The sequence below is a fragment of the Martes martes genome, assembly GCF_963455335.1.
Source record: "Martes martes genome assembly, chromosome: 1".
NCBI lineage: Eukaryota > Metazoa > Chordata > Mammalia > Carnivora > Mustelidae > Martes > Martes martes.
Window position 1 is genome coordinate 207,763,905 of NC_137888.1, and position 18,047 is coordinate 207,781,951.

The 18,047-nt window shown below is 54.9% G+C and overlaps 2 protein-coding genes across 2 annotated transcripts; both read left to right on the forward strand.

Annotated features, from left to right (window-relative positions):
• Window positions 1-185: 185 nt before the first annotated feature.
• PRKACA (protein kinase cAMP-activated catalytic subunit alpha) lies at window positions 186-18,021 on the forward strand. Its single transcript, XM_080820231.1, has 10 exons — window positions 186-425; window positions 7,862-7,923; window positions 8,355-8,483; window positions 11,305-11,403; window positions 12,406-12,488; window positions 13,255-13,381; window positions 13,484-13,579; window positions 13,674-13,796; window positions 15,925-16,089; window positions 16,493-18,021. The coding sequence occupies exons 1-10, from the start codon at window positions 380-382 to the stop codon at window positions 16,616-16,618; spliced, it is 1,056 nt and encodes a 351-aa protein (XP_080676357.1). The 5' UTR covers window positions 186-379; the 3' UTR covers window positions 16,619-18,021.
• SMIM46 (small integral membrane protein 46) lies at window positions 5,418-5,570 on the forward strand (the record flags this gene model as incomplete). The annotated part of the gene is made up of 1 exon (XM_080820242.1): window positions 5,418-5,570. The coding sequence occupies one exon, from the start codon at window positions 5,418-5,420 to the stop codon at window positions 5,568-5,570; it is 153 nt and encodes a 50-aa protein (XP_080676368.1).
• Window positions 18,022-18,047: the final 26 nt, after the last annotated feature.

The following is an 18,047-nucleotide window of genomic DNA, read 5'->3' on the forward strand; positions in this document are numbered from 1 at the left end:
CCAGCTGAGGCCTCGCGAGCTCGCGAGTGGCCGGGCGTCCGCGGCGCGCGTCACGGAGCCGAGGGCCTATCGCAGCTCGGGAGGATTGCGGAGGACCAATGGGCGGCGGCGTGGCGCCGTCACTCAGGACGGCCTAGGCCAATGAGCGGCGGGCTGCGGGGGCGTCACGGACAGCAGCAGCGGACTTGGGCTGAGGTTCCCGGGCGGGCGGGCGCGGAGAGACGCGGGAAGCAGGGGCTGGGCGGGGGTCGCGGCGCCGCAGCCAGCGCAGCCAACCCGAGGGGCCGCCGCCGCCGCCCAGCGCGCTCCTGGGCCGCCGGCCGCCGCCAGCACCCGCCGCGCCGCAGCTCCGGGACCGGCCCCGGCCGCCGTCGCCGCGATGGGCAACGCCGCAGCCGCCAAGAAGGGCAGCGAGCAGGAGAGCGGTGAGTGCCCGGGCCATGACCCCGATCCCGGCCCCGCGCTGCCAGCCCCCGGCCTGTCCATCACCGCCTGGCCCCTCCCCCTACGCGCCCCCCTCTATTTCTCTCTGCTCATCCCCTCCCAGCGCCCCTTACCCCTGCCTGTCCAAGGTTGGGTCCCAGGGCCCGCAGAAGACCCCCGTAGGGGCTCCTTTGCCAAAGGCCACCCCCCACTGCAAAGACTGTGCCCCCCCCACCCAGCTGTCACTGCCAACCAAGGCACGTATGACCGCTGGGGCCCCACATGGGGCCTTGTCACCACCCCCACCCCCTCCTTTCCTGGCCCCTCTTCCCAGATTCTAATCCCTCCACTTCCTCACTCACCTCTCCCACTGATGGAACCCACTGCCAGACCCCGACCCAGGTTTCTGCCAGCTTGGGAGTGCTATGGGATCTGCCTCCACCCCGCAGGGACCTTGGCCACTTAGTGACCACACCCCTCCCCCCTCCAGCCCCCGCCATCTTTCTCCTGCCCTTCCCCTTTTCACCTTATCACAGCCCCCCTCCAAACCCACGCTGCCCCCCTTAAGCATTTCCCAGAGCCACCTCCAGCATTGTTTTTCCCTTCTGTGTCACTTGGCATGGGGGACAGGATCTTTCTGGGTCCCTCTGCCCCTCTCTCATCCTGTCACTCAGTCACTCTGATTCTCTGCCTGTGTTCCCTCCTCCAAGCAAGCGTCTGTCCCTGACTGAGGTAGCAGACTGTTTATGAACCTAGAGAACTGCTTCAGTGCTTCCAAAGCCAAGTTTGAGCCCGTCTTGCTGGGATTCGTTGCATCTTCTTTCCTGGGTTTGGGGAGGGGGTGAGGGGGGCGGCAACAGAGCTCCTTCCCATCTCCTGATATGCAGTGAGCTCTAGGCTTCTTGAAGTGCCCCCAAATAAATGGTCGTTTCACAACTGAGGCTCCGTCATTCACGCAGTCCCCAGGGCTTCTTCACCCTCTCCTGGCCCAGGATGAAAAGTGGGGTATGAAGTGTCTGGGTTGAGCAGGGCTCATTCAACTTGAGCTGGGATGGTGAGAGAGGGGACTTGATGCATGACAGTTGGAGAGAGTAGCGACTGACATCTAATGACTTGCTTTGCCAAGGGACAAATAGATTCTGATCATTCCCAGGGCTCAGCCAGAGAGAGGCCTGTTTCCCCCTCAGCCCCCAAATTATGTTGGTGTTGGCCTTTTCCAGCCAGAGAGACTCTGTATCTGGAAATGTCTTCAGAAATGGCCTCAGCGCCTTCCTCAGTTCTCCCAGCTCTCAAATTGTCATCACTCCAGACCTATAGCTGGACCTGAGCTAGGATCCCCTTCCAGTTACCCAGAAATAGTCAGAGCTGAAAGGGAGGCCATGTCCAAATACACCCTTCCCAATTTCTGATCTCAGACCCCAGTATCTGAGTCCTTTGAATGCCCCATCCCAGAAGGATGCAGGCACAAAACCCAGGGAACTTTATTTCCACACGGATTCAAATGGCAGAACTCAGAATCACCAAGCAGCCATGGAAAGGCCTGACATGTCACCGATGGGCGGGGGACAGGGAGGCAAGTGCCTGTAGCTGAGCACTTGATGACAGAGGAGCAGGTGGGTAGTGACCAAAAAAGGTCTGGGCATGAGCATAGAGGGGACTAGGCAGAGGGGGAGGGGCTGGAGCCCCCAGCAGGTGAGGCTGGCTGGAAGGTGGAAGGTGGAGGCAAATCGCTATATACTGCGGTAGCTCACTTGAAAGTTGGGGAGATGACATTGCCCTGGAAAACTTTCAAGGCATATCAAACACATGCATAGTGGGGCAGAAAGCCGCACAGGGAAAAGGATTCCGGAGGATCAGAGAGGCTCTGGAAGGAACCGCTAATTCGCTAGGAGTGCAGGCCAGACACCCAGAAGTGGACTATCATGATGAAACAGAGCTACTGTTTACTAGGCATCTAGGATGTGCCAGGCTAAATGGTCTCCATAGATAGATCTGCTGGAACGATTCTCATAACAATTTTCTCCGAATTTTCCAAACACGCTGTCTTGAGTTTGACACGGATGATGTCAAAGAGGCAGGATTTGCATCCAGATCCGCTTATCAGCTAACTTTCCTAGACCCCAGAATTTCCAGACCCAGACATTTTCAAGCTGCCTCCTTGATTTTTATTCTATGCACTTATATTTTCTTAATTTAAAATAATAAAGTTTTGACCCACTTTGGTTCAGATGTAAAGTTTGATCTGTCCTAAGCAATAATATAAATGAAATCAGGAGATTGTTCTGCTGGTCATATTCTCTCTGGTACACATTAAAATACAATGTAAACTGGAAAAGTGAAACTTCCTAAAATCATTTTGTGCCCTGCCAGGGGGACCCATGTCACACTTCAGGAAATGCCCCCAAGCTGTACGTCCTTCCAGAGGCTTACAGGGGCTCTTAGAAAAGGAAAAAAGGATGAGAAAGGAAGCCCCTTTTTGCTTTGAAGCTCTGAGTCCAAAAGGATGAAATTAGACAAAATATGCCCTCTTGTCACCAGGGTGCAGTGGGGGTGGGGGTGGGGGCAGTAGCCAGGCCAGCCTGTAGGGGGCACCTGAATTTCATCTGCCAGTTGCTAGCCTGACCTGGGTCAGGAAAATGCCCAAGCCGTAGGAGGCACCACTCAGACATCCCGCAGCCCCCCAGGCTCCTGTCTCCATGGCAGGAGACGGTGTCAGTTTCCTTCCAGGAGAGCAGGGATCTAGAACAAGCCCTGGGGTGCGGTGGGAGACATCGTAACCCAAAGATGCCAAAACCATTGGCGGGGGTCCGGGGAAGATGCTAAGGAGCATATTCAAAAGACAAAGCCCTGGGCTCTGAGGAAGCTGAAGAACTAAGAGAAGGCCTCCCAAGAGGCCCAGGGACAGGCGGCCAAGTGGAGCTCAGGCCTTGGCTGGCACTGGCCAAAGGCACCCCTGGGAGCTGGCCCACAGAAGGGGTGGGGCCGGCAAGAGGGAACCCCCAGATCCCCCTCCAGGTCCCAAGGACAAGTAGATCCAGGCTCTGTGAGAAATGCCCCCAAGAGGTCCCTGGATGGGAAGAATGGCGACCCTCTGACATCCCACAGAAGCCTATCTCAGAGCAGCAAGCGCCTTCTGTGCACTGGCAGTTGTATGGGTGCCCGAGAGGGTCCTGCCGAGGAAGCTTTTCCCTTAGCCCAGTAAGGCCTCCAGAACCTTGAGGATCCTGTCTATCCCTCCTCTGCAACCATTGGTCCCTAAGTTGGGTTTCCCTTCCTCCCACCACCCCACAACTCCCTACCTCCCCTTACAGACAGAGTATTGGGGATGGGGCAGCCAAGCTGGTACAGCAGGTCTCATGAGCCTTCCCAGCCACCGTAGTCCTGGTGCCCTGAGAGGAAGACTGGGTGATGGCTTCCAACCCCAACGATGGTGAGGGTGAGCCCTGTTACTATAGCAACTTCCCAGGCACTCTATGCCCCTCAAGCCAGGGAAGGACTACAGTGGGGTTTCAGGAATAGGTAGAGAGGAAGAGTCTGTAGATCCTTGGCTGGCCCTGGAAACCCCTCCCTGACTAACGACCCTGAACCTGGGGGCCTGGGGAAAAGCAGACGTATGGGCGGCCCTGTTCAGCTGGGGGGGCGGGACGTCCACCCAGAGTGGGGGCCCAGCTCAATTTTAGAATATGTGCTGCCAAAGTGAGCACAGGGGATCCAGCTCAGACGAAGGCAGTGGGGTGGTCCTGCCCAGTGTGTGTTAAGCTCAGACTGGGGGTTGATTAAGCTCAGTGGTGGAGTCCAGGTCATAATGGATGATGGTTCAGTGCAGAATGGGGGTCCATCCGGCTGGGGGGTGATCCGGTCCAGAAGAGGGGTCCCATTCATCATGTCCCAAACAGGTTTCAGAGGGCTGAGTGTTGCTGGGATTGTTGTCTGCAGTGTCTGAGGCTGGGCTCCTGCCTCCTGCTGTGGCCCTGGCTTTTGGACGGGTGTCTGAGGTTCCTTCTGTTAGCCCAAATAGAATCCAGACCAGAGTGGAGGCTGGGAACCACCCCTCCATCCCCGGTAGGAGACATGGCAGGGGTACGGGTTTCATAAGCCAGCAGCTGGCTGGGTTTCCCTTCTCTGCCACTTCCTGTTGTCAGGAGGGGCCACGGGTGCTGGGCACTTTCAGAGAAGCTTCCTCTGACCCTCCACTTTATTTGGGATGTGGAAAGAAGGAGGAAGATGGTCAAGGCTGCCTCCCCCTCCCCCACTCCTAGGTTTAGTCTTTCGTTTCCGGTTGGACTTTCGTGGCTGAAAGCAGAGCCAAGCACAGGGCAAGGTTTGACAGGCCAAGGACATCCCACGATGTCAGTCCCCTCTCTGCCCCCACACAGGAGCAAGATAAATCCAGATGTACCCATTTTTCTCTTGGGGCAACAGGATTCGGGGGCTCCAGATTCAAAGAGGACTTAGGGGAGGAGATAGGGTGGCTCTTGTGTCTGCCCTGCCCCCCCCCCCCATCACGCCTTTCTCTTCCATCGCTCTTTCAGCTAATTAACTGGGCTCTGGGGCTTCTTTGACCCCCCAGGGAGCCCCTTGCTGCGGCCTGGGCCTGAACCTTAACTCCTTCCCCTCTGCCCAGTGAGCACTGCCCTGGGCACATCCGGTGCCATCCATTGGGTAGTTCAGCACCCACCGAGGAAGGCAGGACCTGGCGTCTTGGGAGCAGTGAAGTCCCTGGAACAGGAAGTTAGCTTTAGCACTCCACCCCTGGGGCAGCCAGGCCAGCCAGAAGGGACACCCTCAGGAGAATCTTCCCACTGCCTGCTGCCAAGGAGGGCCTTTGCGAACCCTGGCCAGCTGGGAGCAGGCACCTTTAAATGCTTCCCTGGCAACCAGCTCCTCCTCCCTGGTCCCCTGAGGCCCTCCAGAGGAAGCCAGCTCAGAGGCTTTGCGTATTCCTGGTTTCCCCGCAAAGGGAAGGTTCCAGGGAGAGCTCAGGGCAGCCTGGGATGGATGTGGGGTCAGGCAGTGGCCAGGGCAGTGACTCGGAGACCACCTTCCAGCTGTGGCTGCAGCTGCTCCTTTGGGCCCACCTGACTATCCGTTTCCTGGGCTACCTGCACCGCACCTTCTGGGTACCTAAGCCGCAGCCAGCACCCTGAGCCTCCCTGGCCAGGGCTTGATGGGTCTCAGATCACCCTATCCCTCTCCACCCCCCCATTGCACCCTCTGCTGGAAGAGGTAGGAAGCAGAGGTGAGTATGGGGGCTCCTGGCTGGGGTTCCCCAATTATTATCCCTCTTTATCTGCACACTCCTGGCACCATCCCCTCCCTTCCCCACTGTGCCCAAATCTGGCAAGCCAGTGGCACCAGAGGGGACACAGTCTGGGCCCTTTAGTTGAGAGTCTAGAGGAGAGCTGTACTAGGACCAAGGCTCCCACGGAGCCTCTTAGTGAGGAACCAGCAGACAGCCAGAGGCAGGCCCACTGAGTCAGGAAAAAGCAGAATATGGTCATTCTCAGGAACGGCTAAGAGCAAACAGGGAAGCAGGACCAGGCATTTTCCTGGATTCTTCCCACACCCCTTTCTTCGCCTTCTTGGGCTGGCAAAGGTACCCAAAGGTGAAGGGTACCCTCTCCCCCACCACCTTCATTCAGAATTCAGTATGTATGTTTGGAGGTTTCCAAGGAAGGTGTTCTGCGTCAGAAGAGATTGTGCAGGTGAAAGCATTGAACTTGGTGCAGCCCCCAGGCTCAGAGAGGTCTCGAGCAGCGGACGGCCCAGCCAGGCACCAGCCTAGGACTCGTGGCTCTTCCTTGACTGCCCCCTGTCTGCCCAGTCACCCATTTGAGGGTTTTCCTGACCAACAGTCTCTCCTCCATCTGCCACTCCTGCAACCCCATAGAAGCCTCATCCCTCTAAACGCTGAGGGGAGTCTTGGGTACGGTGGGAGTGGCAGCCAACCCTGAGGCTGTGTGGGATTCCTGGCGCGATGTCTGGGTAGTCCAGGCAGGTGACAGACAAGGCCTGAGTGCAAGCCTACAGAACCCCTCAGGGCAGCAGGTGTCACAGGAACATCAGGAGGTAGAAGACAGCTCGGTCTATGGGCCGCCCTGGTGCACTGCCATCCGGCAGCAGCGAAACACTGAGTTTTGTGGGCAGTGAGGTCCAGCAGGCCACCTCGGGCCTGGTCAGTCTTCCCATCTGTACAAGGAGAGGAACAGCAGGTCTGACCCATCAGGGTAGGAATCAAGCACAGAGAGCATTCAGCACGGGACTGGCACACAGGAAGGGTCCCTGAAGAGCGTGCCTGGCCCCAGGGGGTGGTTACAAGGACGGGTCTGTAATGTGAGAATCCACCAGGCTGTACATTTAAAGTTTGAGAGGCCAGTGCAACCCCCCCCCCCATATTTCATACCTCAATTTTTTCAAGTACTTAAGAGCAAAATCAGTAATTGCCATTTATATGGCATTAACCCCATACCGGCCACTGTCCAACCCTTTTTGCCAAGATTAATTCATTCATTCCTCACAACCACCCTACCAGGTCGTTACTAGTATTATCCCCACTTTCCAGATGAGGAAAACTGAGGCCAGGTCAGTTGCCTACGGTTGCAGAGCTCATCAGAGACCAGACTGGGATTTGAACTTGATCTTGTCCCAGTGTTCCAGCCCTTAACTGCTTTACTGTGCTCCTTCTCAGCTTTGACAAGAAGGCCTGTTTTCCAGCCTCAGTTTCCTAGGGCTTTAAATGGGAAGGATGAATAAAAGGAAAGTTGGTAGGCGAACCAAGTGAGCAGGCCCAAAGTACACCAGGAGGTCTTTACTGTTAGCTAGATGGTGATGTTCACCTTGGGGTGCTGAAGGGCCCATAGGGTATGGGCATCGGGCAAGGCTCCCCTTGAACCAGCTCACAGGAAGTTCCCCTGGACTGGCAAAGGGAGGAATGGGGCCAGCTGGGGGCCAAGGCAACAGCTGAGCCCCCCAAGGGCGCTTGCTACCCGAGCCCCAGAGGCCTCCACCCAGGGCCCGGCCTCCCCAGAGAAGGGGCTGGAGGAGCAGCCAAATCCCCAGGCTATAAATATCTTGGCTGGCGTCGGCCCGGGCCGTGGAATGTCGGTCAGAACTGGAGCGAGTGGGGGTGGGCTGGCCTGGGCGTCACTCTCTGTACCCCTAAGAGTAACCCCTGAGTCACCTTGCACCCCATTTGGGACGGAGTTGAGTCTGTATCCCACTTCTCTGAGTAAAGTGGGTGCAGGCCCCAGCCCAGATCAGGGTCCCCCAAAGCTGCCCTCCAGCTCAGCCAGGGCACCTGAAGCTGCTGGGATAAGGCCAGTCTCTGGGTTGAGACAGCTACACCCCACTTTGCACAAACGAGCATCTCCCCAGGAATGGCCTCGGCCCACCCCGACCAGATGGGGTCTCTAACCAGTGCTCTCTCTTTTCCTTTCAGTGAAAGAGTTCTTAGCCAAAGCCAAAGAAGATTTTCTTAAAAAATGGGAAAATCCTGCTCAGGTAAGCACCTGGGATGCAGAGCCTTAGAGGGGAGAGCTGACCGCCCCCTACCCTCCAGCTATGTCCCTCTCACATGGTGAGGATTTTTTGGGCCCTGTGGAGGGCTCCAGACCTGACCCCATTTGCCCCCTAGATGTCAATGGGGGCTCCTGGGCGGAGGCACCCAATCACCCACTGCCACGCACCCCCACCCCACCACCCCCTTCCACCTGGTGGCCCCTGCCCCCCATGCAGCTGCCAGCAGTTCCTGGGCCCCGGGCCAGGGCCGGATCTGGCCCCTGCCACCCGCCTTAAGGAATGTGTCCTTCGCCATCTTGTTTTTCCACCCCCTGTCCTCACCCCCGTCACTCCACCAGCAGAGGGGGCCCTGGACCTTGGCCTTGCCCCCGCTTGGAGAGGGTCCCTGACCCTCGCAACCCCTCCGCCCACAGAATACAGCCCATTTGGATCAGTTTGAACGAATCAAGACCCTCGGCACAGGCTCCTTTGGGCGGGTGATGCTGGTGAAGCACAAGGAGACCGGGAACCACTTTGCCATGAAGATCCTTGACAAACAGAAGGTAAGCTCGGCCCATCCCGGGGGCCACTGTCCACCCACCAGGCTTCCTTCAGACTGTTCCCACTGCCTGAGCAGTCTTCCTGTCTGTCATTCACCGTTTCCTGAGCCTTCCTAATGTGCCAGACCCAAGGGCCAGAAGCGGCCATGCTGCCTTCATGAAGCTTCCCCTCCAGACCAGCCATTCATGGGAGTCCAGGCAGTGAACATGGGTTCAGACACCTGCCCTGTACCAAGGAAACCAGAAGTCTTCCTGGGGAAAGTATCGTATTTACACAGACCTTACTTCCTTCTCTTCTTTCTTTCTTTCTTTCTTTTTTTTTAATTTATGTATTAGCGAGATAGCAAGAGAGAGCACAAGCAGGGGTGAGGGAGTGGAAGGAGCAGAGGGAGAGGGAGAAGCAGACTCCCCGCTGAGCAGAGAACCCAAGGTGGGGCTCAGTGCAGGGCTCGGTCGCAGGACTCTGGAATCATGACCGGAGTCATCATGGCTTAACCAACTGAGCTACCCAGGTGCCCCACACAGACTTTTTTTTTTTTTTAAGATTCTGTTTATTTATTCGAGACAGGGAGAGGGGGTACAAGTGGGGAGGAGGGTCAGAGGGAGGGGGAGAAACAGACTCCCCACCGAGCAGGGAGCCTGATGCAGGACTCCGTCCCAAGACCCTGGGATCATGACCTGAGCCGAAGGCAGACGCTCAACTGACTGAGCCACCCAGGTACCCCGTAGACCTTATTTCTGTAAATATTTTTGAGACCCTACTCTATGCCAGGCGCTACTGTTGGGTAGCACTGTTTAATAGAAATGTAATACGAGCTGTATATGGTTTGGGTTTTTTTTTTCCAGTCTTTTTTTTTTTTTTTTAAGATTTTATTTGTTTATTTGACAGAGATCACAAGTAGGCAGAGAGAGAGAGGAGGAAGCAGGCTCCCTGCTGAGCAGCAGAGAGCCCGATGCGGGGCTCAATCCCAGGACCATGGGATCATGACCTGAGCCGAAGGCAGAGGCTTTAACCCACTGAGCCACCTAGGTGCCCTGTATATGGTTTTAAATTTTGTAGAATCCCCCCCCCCTTTAAAAAGTGAGAAGAATGGGACGCCTGGGTGGCTCAGTTGGTTGAGCCACTGCCTTCGGCTCAGGTCATGATCCCAGGGTCCTGGGATCGAGTCCCGCATCGGGCTCCTTGCTCGACAGGGAGCCTGCTTCTCTCACTGCCTCTGCCTGCCTCTCTGCCTGCTTGTGTGTACTCTCACTCTCTCTGGCAAATAAAGAAAATCTAACCAAAAAAATAAAAAAAATAAAAAAAAGTGAGAAGAAACAGAATTAATTTCAAAAATGTGCTCTAGTTAAGCCAGTATATTTACAATATTAAAATTTCAATGTATGTAACCAGTGCAAAAATACCATTAATGAGACATCTCATTGTTTTTTATCTGTATTAAGTTTTCAGAATCCAGCATGTATTTTACAATTACATCTCTGGTCAGATGTTCAGTTTTCACTAGAAAACAAGAAAAAGCAAAGAGGTTGGAAAAGCAAATTCACATAGCCCGCGTTATTCCAGTCAGGCTTAAAAGTCACCCAGTAACTGGCCTCAAGTGTCCCTTTTTAAATTTTCATTTTAGGGGCGCCTGGCTGGCTCTGTCATTAAGCATCTGCCTTTGGCTCAGGTCATGATCCCGCGGTCCTGGGATTGAGCCCCTGCTCGGCAGGAAGCCTGCTTCTCCCTCTGCCTACCTCTCCCTCTGCTTATGTTCCCTCTCTCGCTATGTCTCTCTCTGTCAAATAAATAAATAAAATCTTTAGAAAAAAAAATTTCAGGGATGCCTGGGTGGCTCAGTCAGTTAGGCCACTGCCTTCAGCTCGGGTCATGATCTCAGGGTCCTGGGATCAAGTCCCGAATCAGGCTCCTTGCTCAGTGGGGAGCCTGCTTCTCTCTCTGCCTCTGCCTGCCACTCTGCCTGCTTGTGCGCACGCGCGTGCGTTCTCTCTCTCTCTCTCTCCGACAAATAAGAAAAAAAATTTTTTTTTCATTTTAGAAACTTAAAATTTTAAACTCAGCTCACCAGGCACCTAGCCACATCTCAGGTGCTCAGCATCCATACATGGTAGTACAGACTCACAAGACAGTGCAGGTGTGGACCTGTAGCTTACAGCTGTGAGCAAAGCAGGAGGAGCCCTGTGGCACAGCAGATCAGAGCTGACCGAGAGGCCAGCCTGCCTGCAGGTAACATGCAGGCCTGACCCGGATTAGCAGTGGTTGACCTTGGGCAAGTCACTTCCCTTCTCTGCATCTGCCAAAATCCCATGCTCAGAGCGCATGCCCCTCAGGACTCTTGTCACTATGTGTGAGGTGCCTGCTGGGGACAGCTGAGGCAGAATCAGCCTGGGGTTTGAGTGGCTGTGGGGAGGGTGCTCTGGATGCAGGCAAAGTGTTTCTAAACATCTCTTAGGTATCACTCTCGCTTGTCTTTTCGGTTTCAGCTTAGCTGCCCCTTCCTCCAGGAAGCCTTCACTGACTCCCCCATCCCCCTGACCTTACCAGGCCTCTTATTTGGTTATCCACAGGCCCCGAGCTTCCCACACCATGGCTCTGACCCCTCTGGGCCATGAGGCTTGGTGACTCGTGTTCTTGCCCTGAACTGCCTACCATGCAGGGACAGGCAGCCTCTGCCTTCTCAGTGGGTCCTCACTGTGCATCCAGCCCCAGGCTCTACAGGCTGTGGGCACTCAAAGGACCCAGCCCAGGCACCCCTACTTCTGGGCATGGGAGAGGAAGAGGACCTTCTCAGACACTCTCTGCCCTCCCTTCCCACCCCCGCAGGTGGTAAAGCTGAAACAGATCGAGCACACCCTGAATGAGAAGCGTATCCTGCAGGCGGTCAACTTTCCGTTCCTCGTCAAACTCGAGTTCTCCTTCAAGGTGGGGTCCCGGGGGCCAGGGGCCGGGGGCCAGGGCCCCTGCTAAGTAGTACAGCCTTGGGGCTCCCAGAGCTAGGATGGGGGCCGAGGGCAAGGCAGGTCCACTAATGGGAAAGAAGGAGAGCCCCAGAGGAGGGCTGCTAGGGGGCAGGAGTCAGCCTGAGACTCTGGTAGACCCACATCCAGCTCCTGGGCCCACCAGCTTCTAGCCTGCGAACCTGGCTGACGTCCCTCCAAACCAGCTCCCCGTTCGACAGCAAGCACCTGATGCCCACCTGCAGCCCAAACTCACCACATAGCCTGGATTCAAACCCCAATTCTGTGCACCTCCAGGCTGTGTAACGCTGGCGCGGGACCTCCCAGCCCTGAGTCTCAGTTTCCTTGTCTATAAAGTGGGGATCACAACACTCCCCACCTAATGGGGTCCACGTGACCATTCCAAGCACAAAGTGAGTGCCCTCCGTGAGCTATTTTGGGTGTTGTCCTAAGCTGTGACAACAGGATCTGGGAAAAGCTATTCAAGGCCCGAGACCCAGACAGACCCCCATGTGTGGTTTAAACCTCTGCTGCTACCTTCTTAAAAATTGTCATCATTTTTTTAACAAGGGGCTTCACATTTTTATTCTGGGGCCCCACAAATTCTGTAGCCCGTCCTGGGCCCGTTTTACAGGTGACAAAACTGTGACCTCAAGCTTTGGGCAAGACAGTCTCAGACGTGAGGCACCATGGAGTCCTCTCCCCAGCCCAGGCACGGTGGCTGGGCCCCTTACACCCCACCTGCCCGCCCTCACTTTTACCCCCTATAAGCAGGATACGTGCTGCCCCTTCTTCTTCATGGGGCAGAAGGAAATGAGAGGGGAGGCTCAGGGAGAACAGCGCCTGGAACTCCAAACGGGCTTCATATGGGAGCCAAGATTGTTGTTGTCCCATTATTTTGGAATACCCACCATGTAAGGGCACCAGGCTTTTGGACAGGGCCCTGATCAGCCACTGTTTCCCGTAGGACAACTCGAATTTATACATGGTCATGGAGTATGTGCCTGGCGGGGAGATGTTCTCGCACCTGCGGCGGATCGGAAGGTTCAGGTGAGCTGGCCAGGTGGGGCCAGGTGGGCCCACAGGTGTTGTCACATGACCAAGCCATCTGGGGGCGCGAAGTCGACTCTCCAGGTCTGTCTGGGTTCTTGTTGCCCCTGAGCTGAGGAATCTGTGGTTTCTCAGCCCCCACAAAACAGAAGCAACACAGTGACTTAGGGCTCCCTGTTTAAGTTGGCAGTTATAAAATTCATGCTATCTTTTTCCTTAGTTATATAGATAAGCGCTTTACATACAACAGAACGCACAGGTGTTTGGTGTTTTGACAGTCACGTACACTTGTAAAACCACCACTCAAAATACCATAGAAAACATTTCCTTCACCCCAGAAAATTCCCTCGAAGCCCTTTCTTGGCAAATTGCCTGAAGAAAGCAGTTGTCCTTTCTGGTTTCAAACACCATAAATGTGTTTGGTCTGGGTTTGGACCGGATATAAATGGAAATCACACCGTTCACATTCTTCTGTTCCTTTCTTCTCTTGCTCACATAATCATCTTGACATCTAGCCACGTTGTTAACTGTATTCATCATTTGTCCTGGTGGTGGCGGTGGGTGCGATCCCAGTGTGTGAAGCTACCGCACTCTGGTTGTGTTCCTCTGTTGCTGGACACGCAGCTCTTTCCCATGTGGGGCCCTGCTCGAAGAAGTCTGCTCTGCTTATGTATTTGGGGCGGCTCTAGATCATTTGGGATTGGGCGGGTCATGCTGGGCATAACCACCCACGCTCACCTGTCCTCTCCCCAATTGTCCCCACAAGTGAACCGCATGCCCGCTTCTACGCGGCCCAGATCGTCCTGACCTTCGAGTACCTGCACTCACTTGACCTCATCTACCGGGACCTGAAGCCGGAGAACCTCCTCATTGACCAGCAGGGCTACATCCAGGTGCCCACCAGAACGGGCAAGGGGCGGACCCAGGTGGCCTTGGGCTGGATCTTCCCCATCCCTCCCCACTTCCTGGCCAACAGCCCATTCTTGTGCCCGCAGGTGACAGACTTCGGTTTCGCCAAGCGTGTAAAAGGCCGCACCTGGACCTTATGCGGGACCCCTGAGTACCTGGCCCCGGAGATCATCTTGAGCAAAGTAGGCACCTCCCTGTCCATCCCCCTGCCTTGAGGCCTGCTCTGCCTGCACCCCCTCCTTGCCCTCCTCACACCGTACACCCCTCTCACTCTAGGGCTACAACAAGGCTGTGGACTGGTGGGCCCTAGGGGTTCTCATCTACGAGATGGCCGCGGGCTACCCGCCCTTCTTCGCTGACCAGCCCATCCAGATCTATGAGAAGATTGTCTCTGGGAAGGTGAGGCCTGGATACGGGGGCTAAGCCCCCAGACAGACCATTCCCCACCAGTTCTGCTCACCATGGAGCCCTGCATATAGTGTCAGAACAATCTAGAAGTTCATTAAGTTAGGCCAAGCAGTGAAGCTGGGTGCACCAGCCACACGAACAGGCCAGCACCTCACACAACCTCCCTGCCTAATCCTGGACCCATGCTGCTGATATTTCCAGAGCTTCCAGAACCCCAAGCCCCACCCGAACACCTTCCCCTGCCTGACCAGAAGCTCTGCTTGCCTCCAGTCATCCCACTGAGCATGAGTTTTCACAAGTTTCACAGCAGAAAAGCAACCATGTTCAGTTCCTGGGTGCCACTTGGTGCCTTTCAGGGTCACTTAGGGGATGCAGCCCACGTCTCCTCTCCCAGATGCAGACTTGCTGACTCTCGGAGTCCAGGTCGGGGCAGCAGAGCTGTCACAGAGCACAGATGTGCTCACTGCCGCACGACACACCCCCCTTTGCTGTACCCCAGCACTTGGAAGGAGTGATGAAGCTCAGGTGTGGAGAGCATCATCACAGGCCCCAAGGTCTTGGGACAGGGTGGGAACCCGACCTCTGCCCTCAGCTCCCCACCTTGCTGGGAGGACTCAGCCATCCTTCCACCTGGCCCGGGGATTAGTGGAAGCAGCTCCCAGCTCACCCTGGGGGCGTCAACCTGGCTCCAAGTCCCAGCTCAGCCACCCATTGACTTTGAAACCTCGGGCAAGCACCTGTGCCCCTCTGAGCTTCATCTTACCGTACAAGAACTGGGGAGCCAGACGCTTGCCTGAGAAAGAAACCAGCTGCAATGTGGGGTCACTAAAAAGGGAAAGATGAGGTGTGTGCCACCAGGCAGAAAAGAAATTGCAGGGAAAATGGCCCAGAGTCGGGGGAAAGAAAAAAAAAACCATAGGCAATTCTGAGGAGGAAAGAGAAGATGAGCATAACTCCTGTCTTTGTAGCATTTTACAGTTCCCACGCACCCTGCGCGGTATTCTCTCCCTTGTGCAACTGGAGGCAGCCACAGGCCCAGAGATGTTAAGGGCCATGGCCAAGGTCATACAGCATGTAAGATGTAGAGCAGTGCTAGAATTTAGTTCTTGCGGCTGTAAATCCAGTAACTACTTGCGAACAAGGCTTTGGGGAAGTTTCTGGAAGAGTTGAAGTGAGCCTTAAAGAGTGAAAGAGTCTTAGCTATGGGGAGAGAGGAGGAAACAAAAACAGTCATTTCTCTCATAATCATGAATATTTCAGAAGTCCCCTGACCCCAGCAGAGCTGCCTTAGGAAGCAGTAGCTAAGAATGCAAGTTCTGGAGTCCAACAGACCCAAGGTGAAAGCCCCCTTGTCCCAGTCCTCTGTGTGACCCTAAACAAGCTGTTCAACCCATCCGAGCCTCTCTCCTCTTCTCTGAAATGGGAACCATCGGAGCGTTTACCTTAGAGCAGCAGTTCCCAGAGTGGCCCCCTGTCCAGCAGCATGAGCATGGCCGAGAAACAGATTAGGCACAGGTTCTCAGACCTCCTGAATCAAACTCCCATGGCCCCAACAAGCTTTTTTTTTTTTTTCCTAAGATTTTATTTATTTGTGGTTTTTTAAAATATTTTATTTACTTATTTGACAGGCAGGGATCACAAGTAGGCAGAGAGGCAGGCAGAGAGAGAAGGGGAAGCAGGCTCCCCACTGAGCAGAGAGCCCGATTTGGGGCTGGATCCCAGGCCCCTGGGATTATGACCTGAGCCGAAAGCAGAGGCTTTAACCCACTGAGCCACCCAGGTGCCCCAAGATTTTATTTATTTGACATAGAGATTGAGAGCACAAGCAGGGGGAGCAGCAGGCAGAAGGAAAGGGAGAAGCAGATTCCCCACTGTGAGCAAGGAGCCCAACCTGGAGCTCAGTCCCAGGAACTTGGGGTCATGATATGAGCTGAAGGCAGATGCTTAACAGACTGAGCCACCCAGGCACCCACCAACAAGCTTTTTTAATGGGATCCTAAAGCACATTCAATTTGAAGGTTCTCCACCCAGTAGGACTGTTAGGTGGCAAAGGTGGCATTCTGGGATTTCTGGACTCCAGACAAGTCCCCCACCCTGTCTGTGTTAACCCCCTCTCCAGGTGCGGTTCCCATCCCACTTCAGCTCTGACCTGAAGGATCTGCTTCGGAACCTGCTGCAGGTTGACCTCACCAAACGCTTTGGGAACCTCAAGAATGGGGTTAACGATATCAAGAACCACAAGTGGTTTGCCACAACTGACTGGATCGCCATCTACCAGAGGAAGGTGGGCCACCTCCTTCCCCATGCCACCCCTCTTCCCAGCAGGTGCAGAGGGTTTTGAGAGGAGGCCATGAGCCAGGGAGGGCAACCGGTGGAGAGATGGAAAGGGAAGTGACATCTGGAAAGAGGCCACAGGCTCTGAGTCGGTCCAGCTGAGGGGTCTTAGAGCAGTGGGGGTCTAGAAGTGGGATCATTTGGCCACTCTGTGACCTTGAGCATGAGACACCCCTCTGGTGAGCTAGCTATAATGAGATTCTTAGGTTGTTAAGGTGAGTTGACATCCTAATGTTAAGCTGAGACCTGGGTCATAGTAAATTATCTCATGAATGTTAGTCCATTTACATTTATTGTTGTAAGGATAATTATGTTGACTACTGAGGTCTGAGTGGTTCTTGACCCCTCTCCAGGTGGAAGCTCCCTTCATACCAAAGTTTAAAGGCCCTGGGGACACGAGTAATTTTGATGACTATGAGGAGGAAGAGATCCGAGTCTCCATCAATGAGAAGTGTGGCAAGGAGTTTACTGAGTTTTAGGGGTGTGCCTGTGCCCCCATGGGTTTTCTTTCTTTCTCTCTCTCTCTCTCTTTTTTTTTTTTTTTTTTGGTGGGGGGGGTGGGAGGGTTGGATTGAAGGCCCCAGAGTTCCTTGCATCTAATTTCACCCCCACCCCACCCTCCAGGGTAGGGGGAGCAGGAAGCCAGATATTCGGAGGAATGGAAACACCAGCTGCTCTCCCTCAATCCCTCACCCTCCTGCCCCCCCCCCCCCCGGCCCACCGCTTTTGCCTTCCTCCTCCCCAGAAGCCCCCGACCCAGTTAAATGAGTTTCTATGTTCCAGCCAGACCAAGTCTTGCTGGTGTATTCAGGGACAGGGTGTGGAAAGAGGGGCCCAAACTTAACTCCATCCCCACCTCCCCAAACCACAGGCATCACCCACTAAGGGCAAATGAAGGAAAGACCAGCCTTCTCTTCAGAGCAGTCATGCCTGGAAAGGAGAGATTTTAATAACCTGTTGGGTGGGCTGCTTGCTATAATTTAAAAAAAAAAAAAAAAAGTATAATCTTATTTAAGTTCCACCAGTGCCTCCCCACCTTCTTCCCCTACCCTTCCCATACTTCCCCCTTCCCAAATCCATTTTAACAAGGCTGGGAAGCAGACTGAATTTGTAAAGGAAGGAGCTGGGGTTCAGACCTCCGCCCCAAGCTGCTAATCTCCTCTGCTCCTCTGTCCACCTCCCCCCTATTCTGGGGGTTCCCCTGGCAAGCCTGGAAGGGTCTCAGCCCCTTTAGGAAGGCCCTGTCCCCTTCTGCCCCAACAGACCTTTCTTCACCCTTGGGCTTCGGCCAAGACATAGAAAGCAGCTGCCCCCTCCCTGCCAAAAAGGAGTTGTCCCCCGAAAAGATAGAAGGGGAGCCCCAAGCCCAGGGTCTTTCCTCCCACCAGCACTCCCCCCAAACTCTAATTTTATTCTCAGCTAGATTTTAATGCCCAGCCTTCTCTCTGCTCAGTTAGGAAGGCATCCCCCCCCCCCCCCCCCCCCCGCAAAAGAAGGCAAAGCCCTCCCGCTCTTGGCCCCGGGTTCAAGGCCAGGGTTGCTGGGGAGGGGCTGCCTGTTTTATTCACCCAGCAGCCTCCGCCCCCCTCCTCCCATCCTGGGCGCTCCTCCTCTGCTTAGCTGTCAGCTGTCCATCATCCTTTCTCCCCCCCCCCCCGAATTTGTGCTTTTTTCTCTCTTAAAAGTGGGGAACCACCCCATTCATCCCCATATTTGTCCCTCTCATAACTTCTCCCCATCCAGGAGGAGCTCTCAGGCCTGGGGTGGGGCCCCGGGTGGGCACGGGGCGATTCAACCTGTGTGCTGCGAAGGACGCGACTTCCTCTTGAACAGTGTGCTGTTGTAAACATATTTGAAAACTATTACCAATAAAGTTTTGTTTAAAAAAAAGTGTCGTTGGTGTTCCCG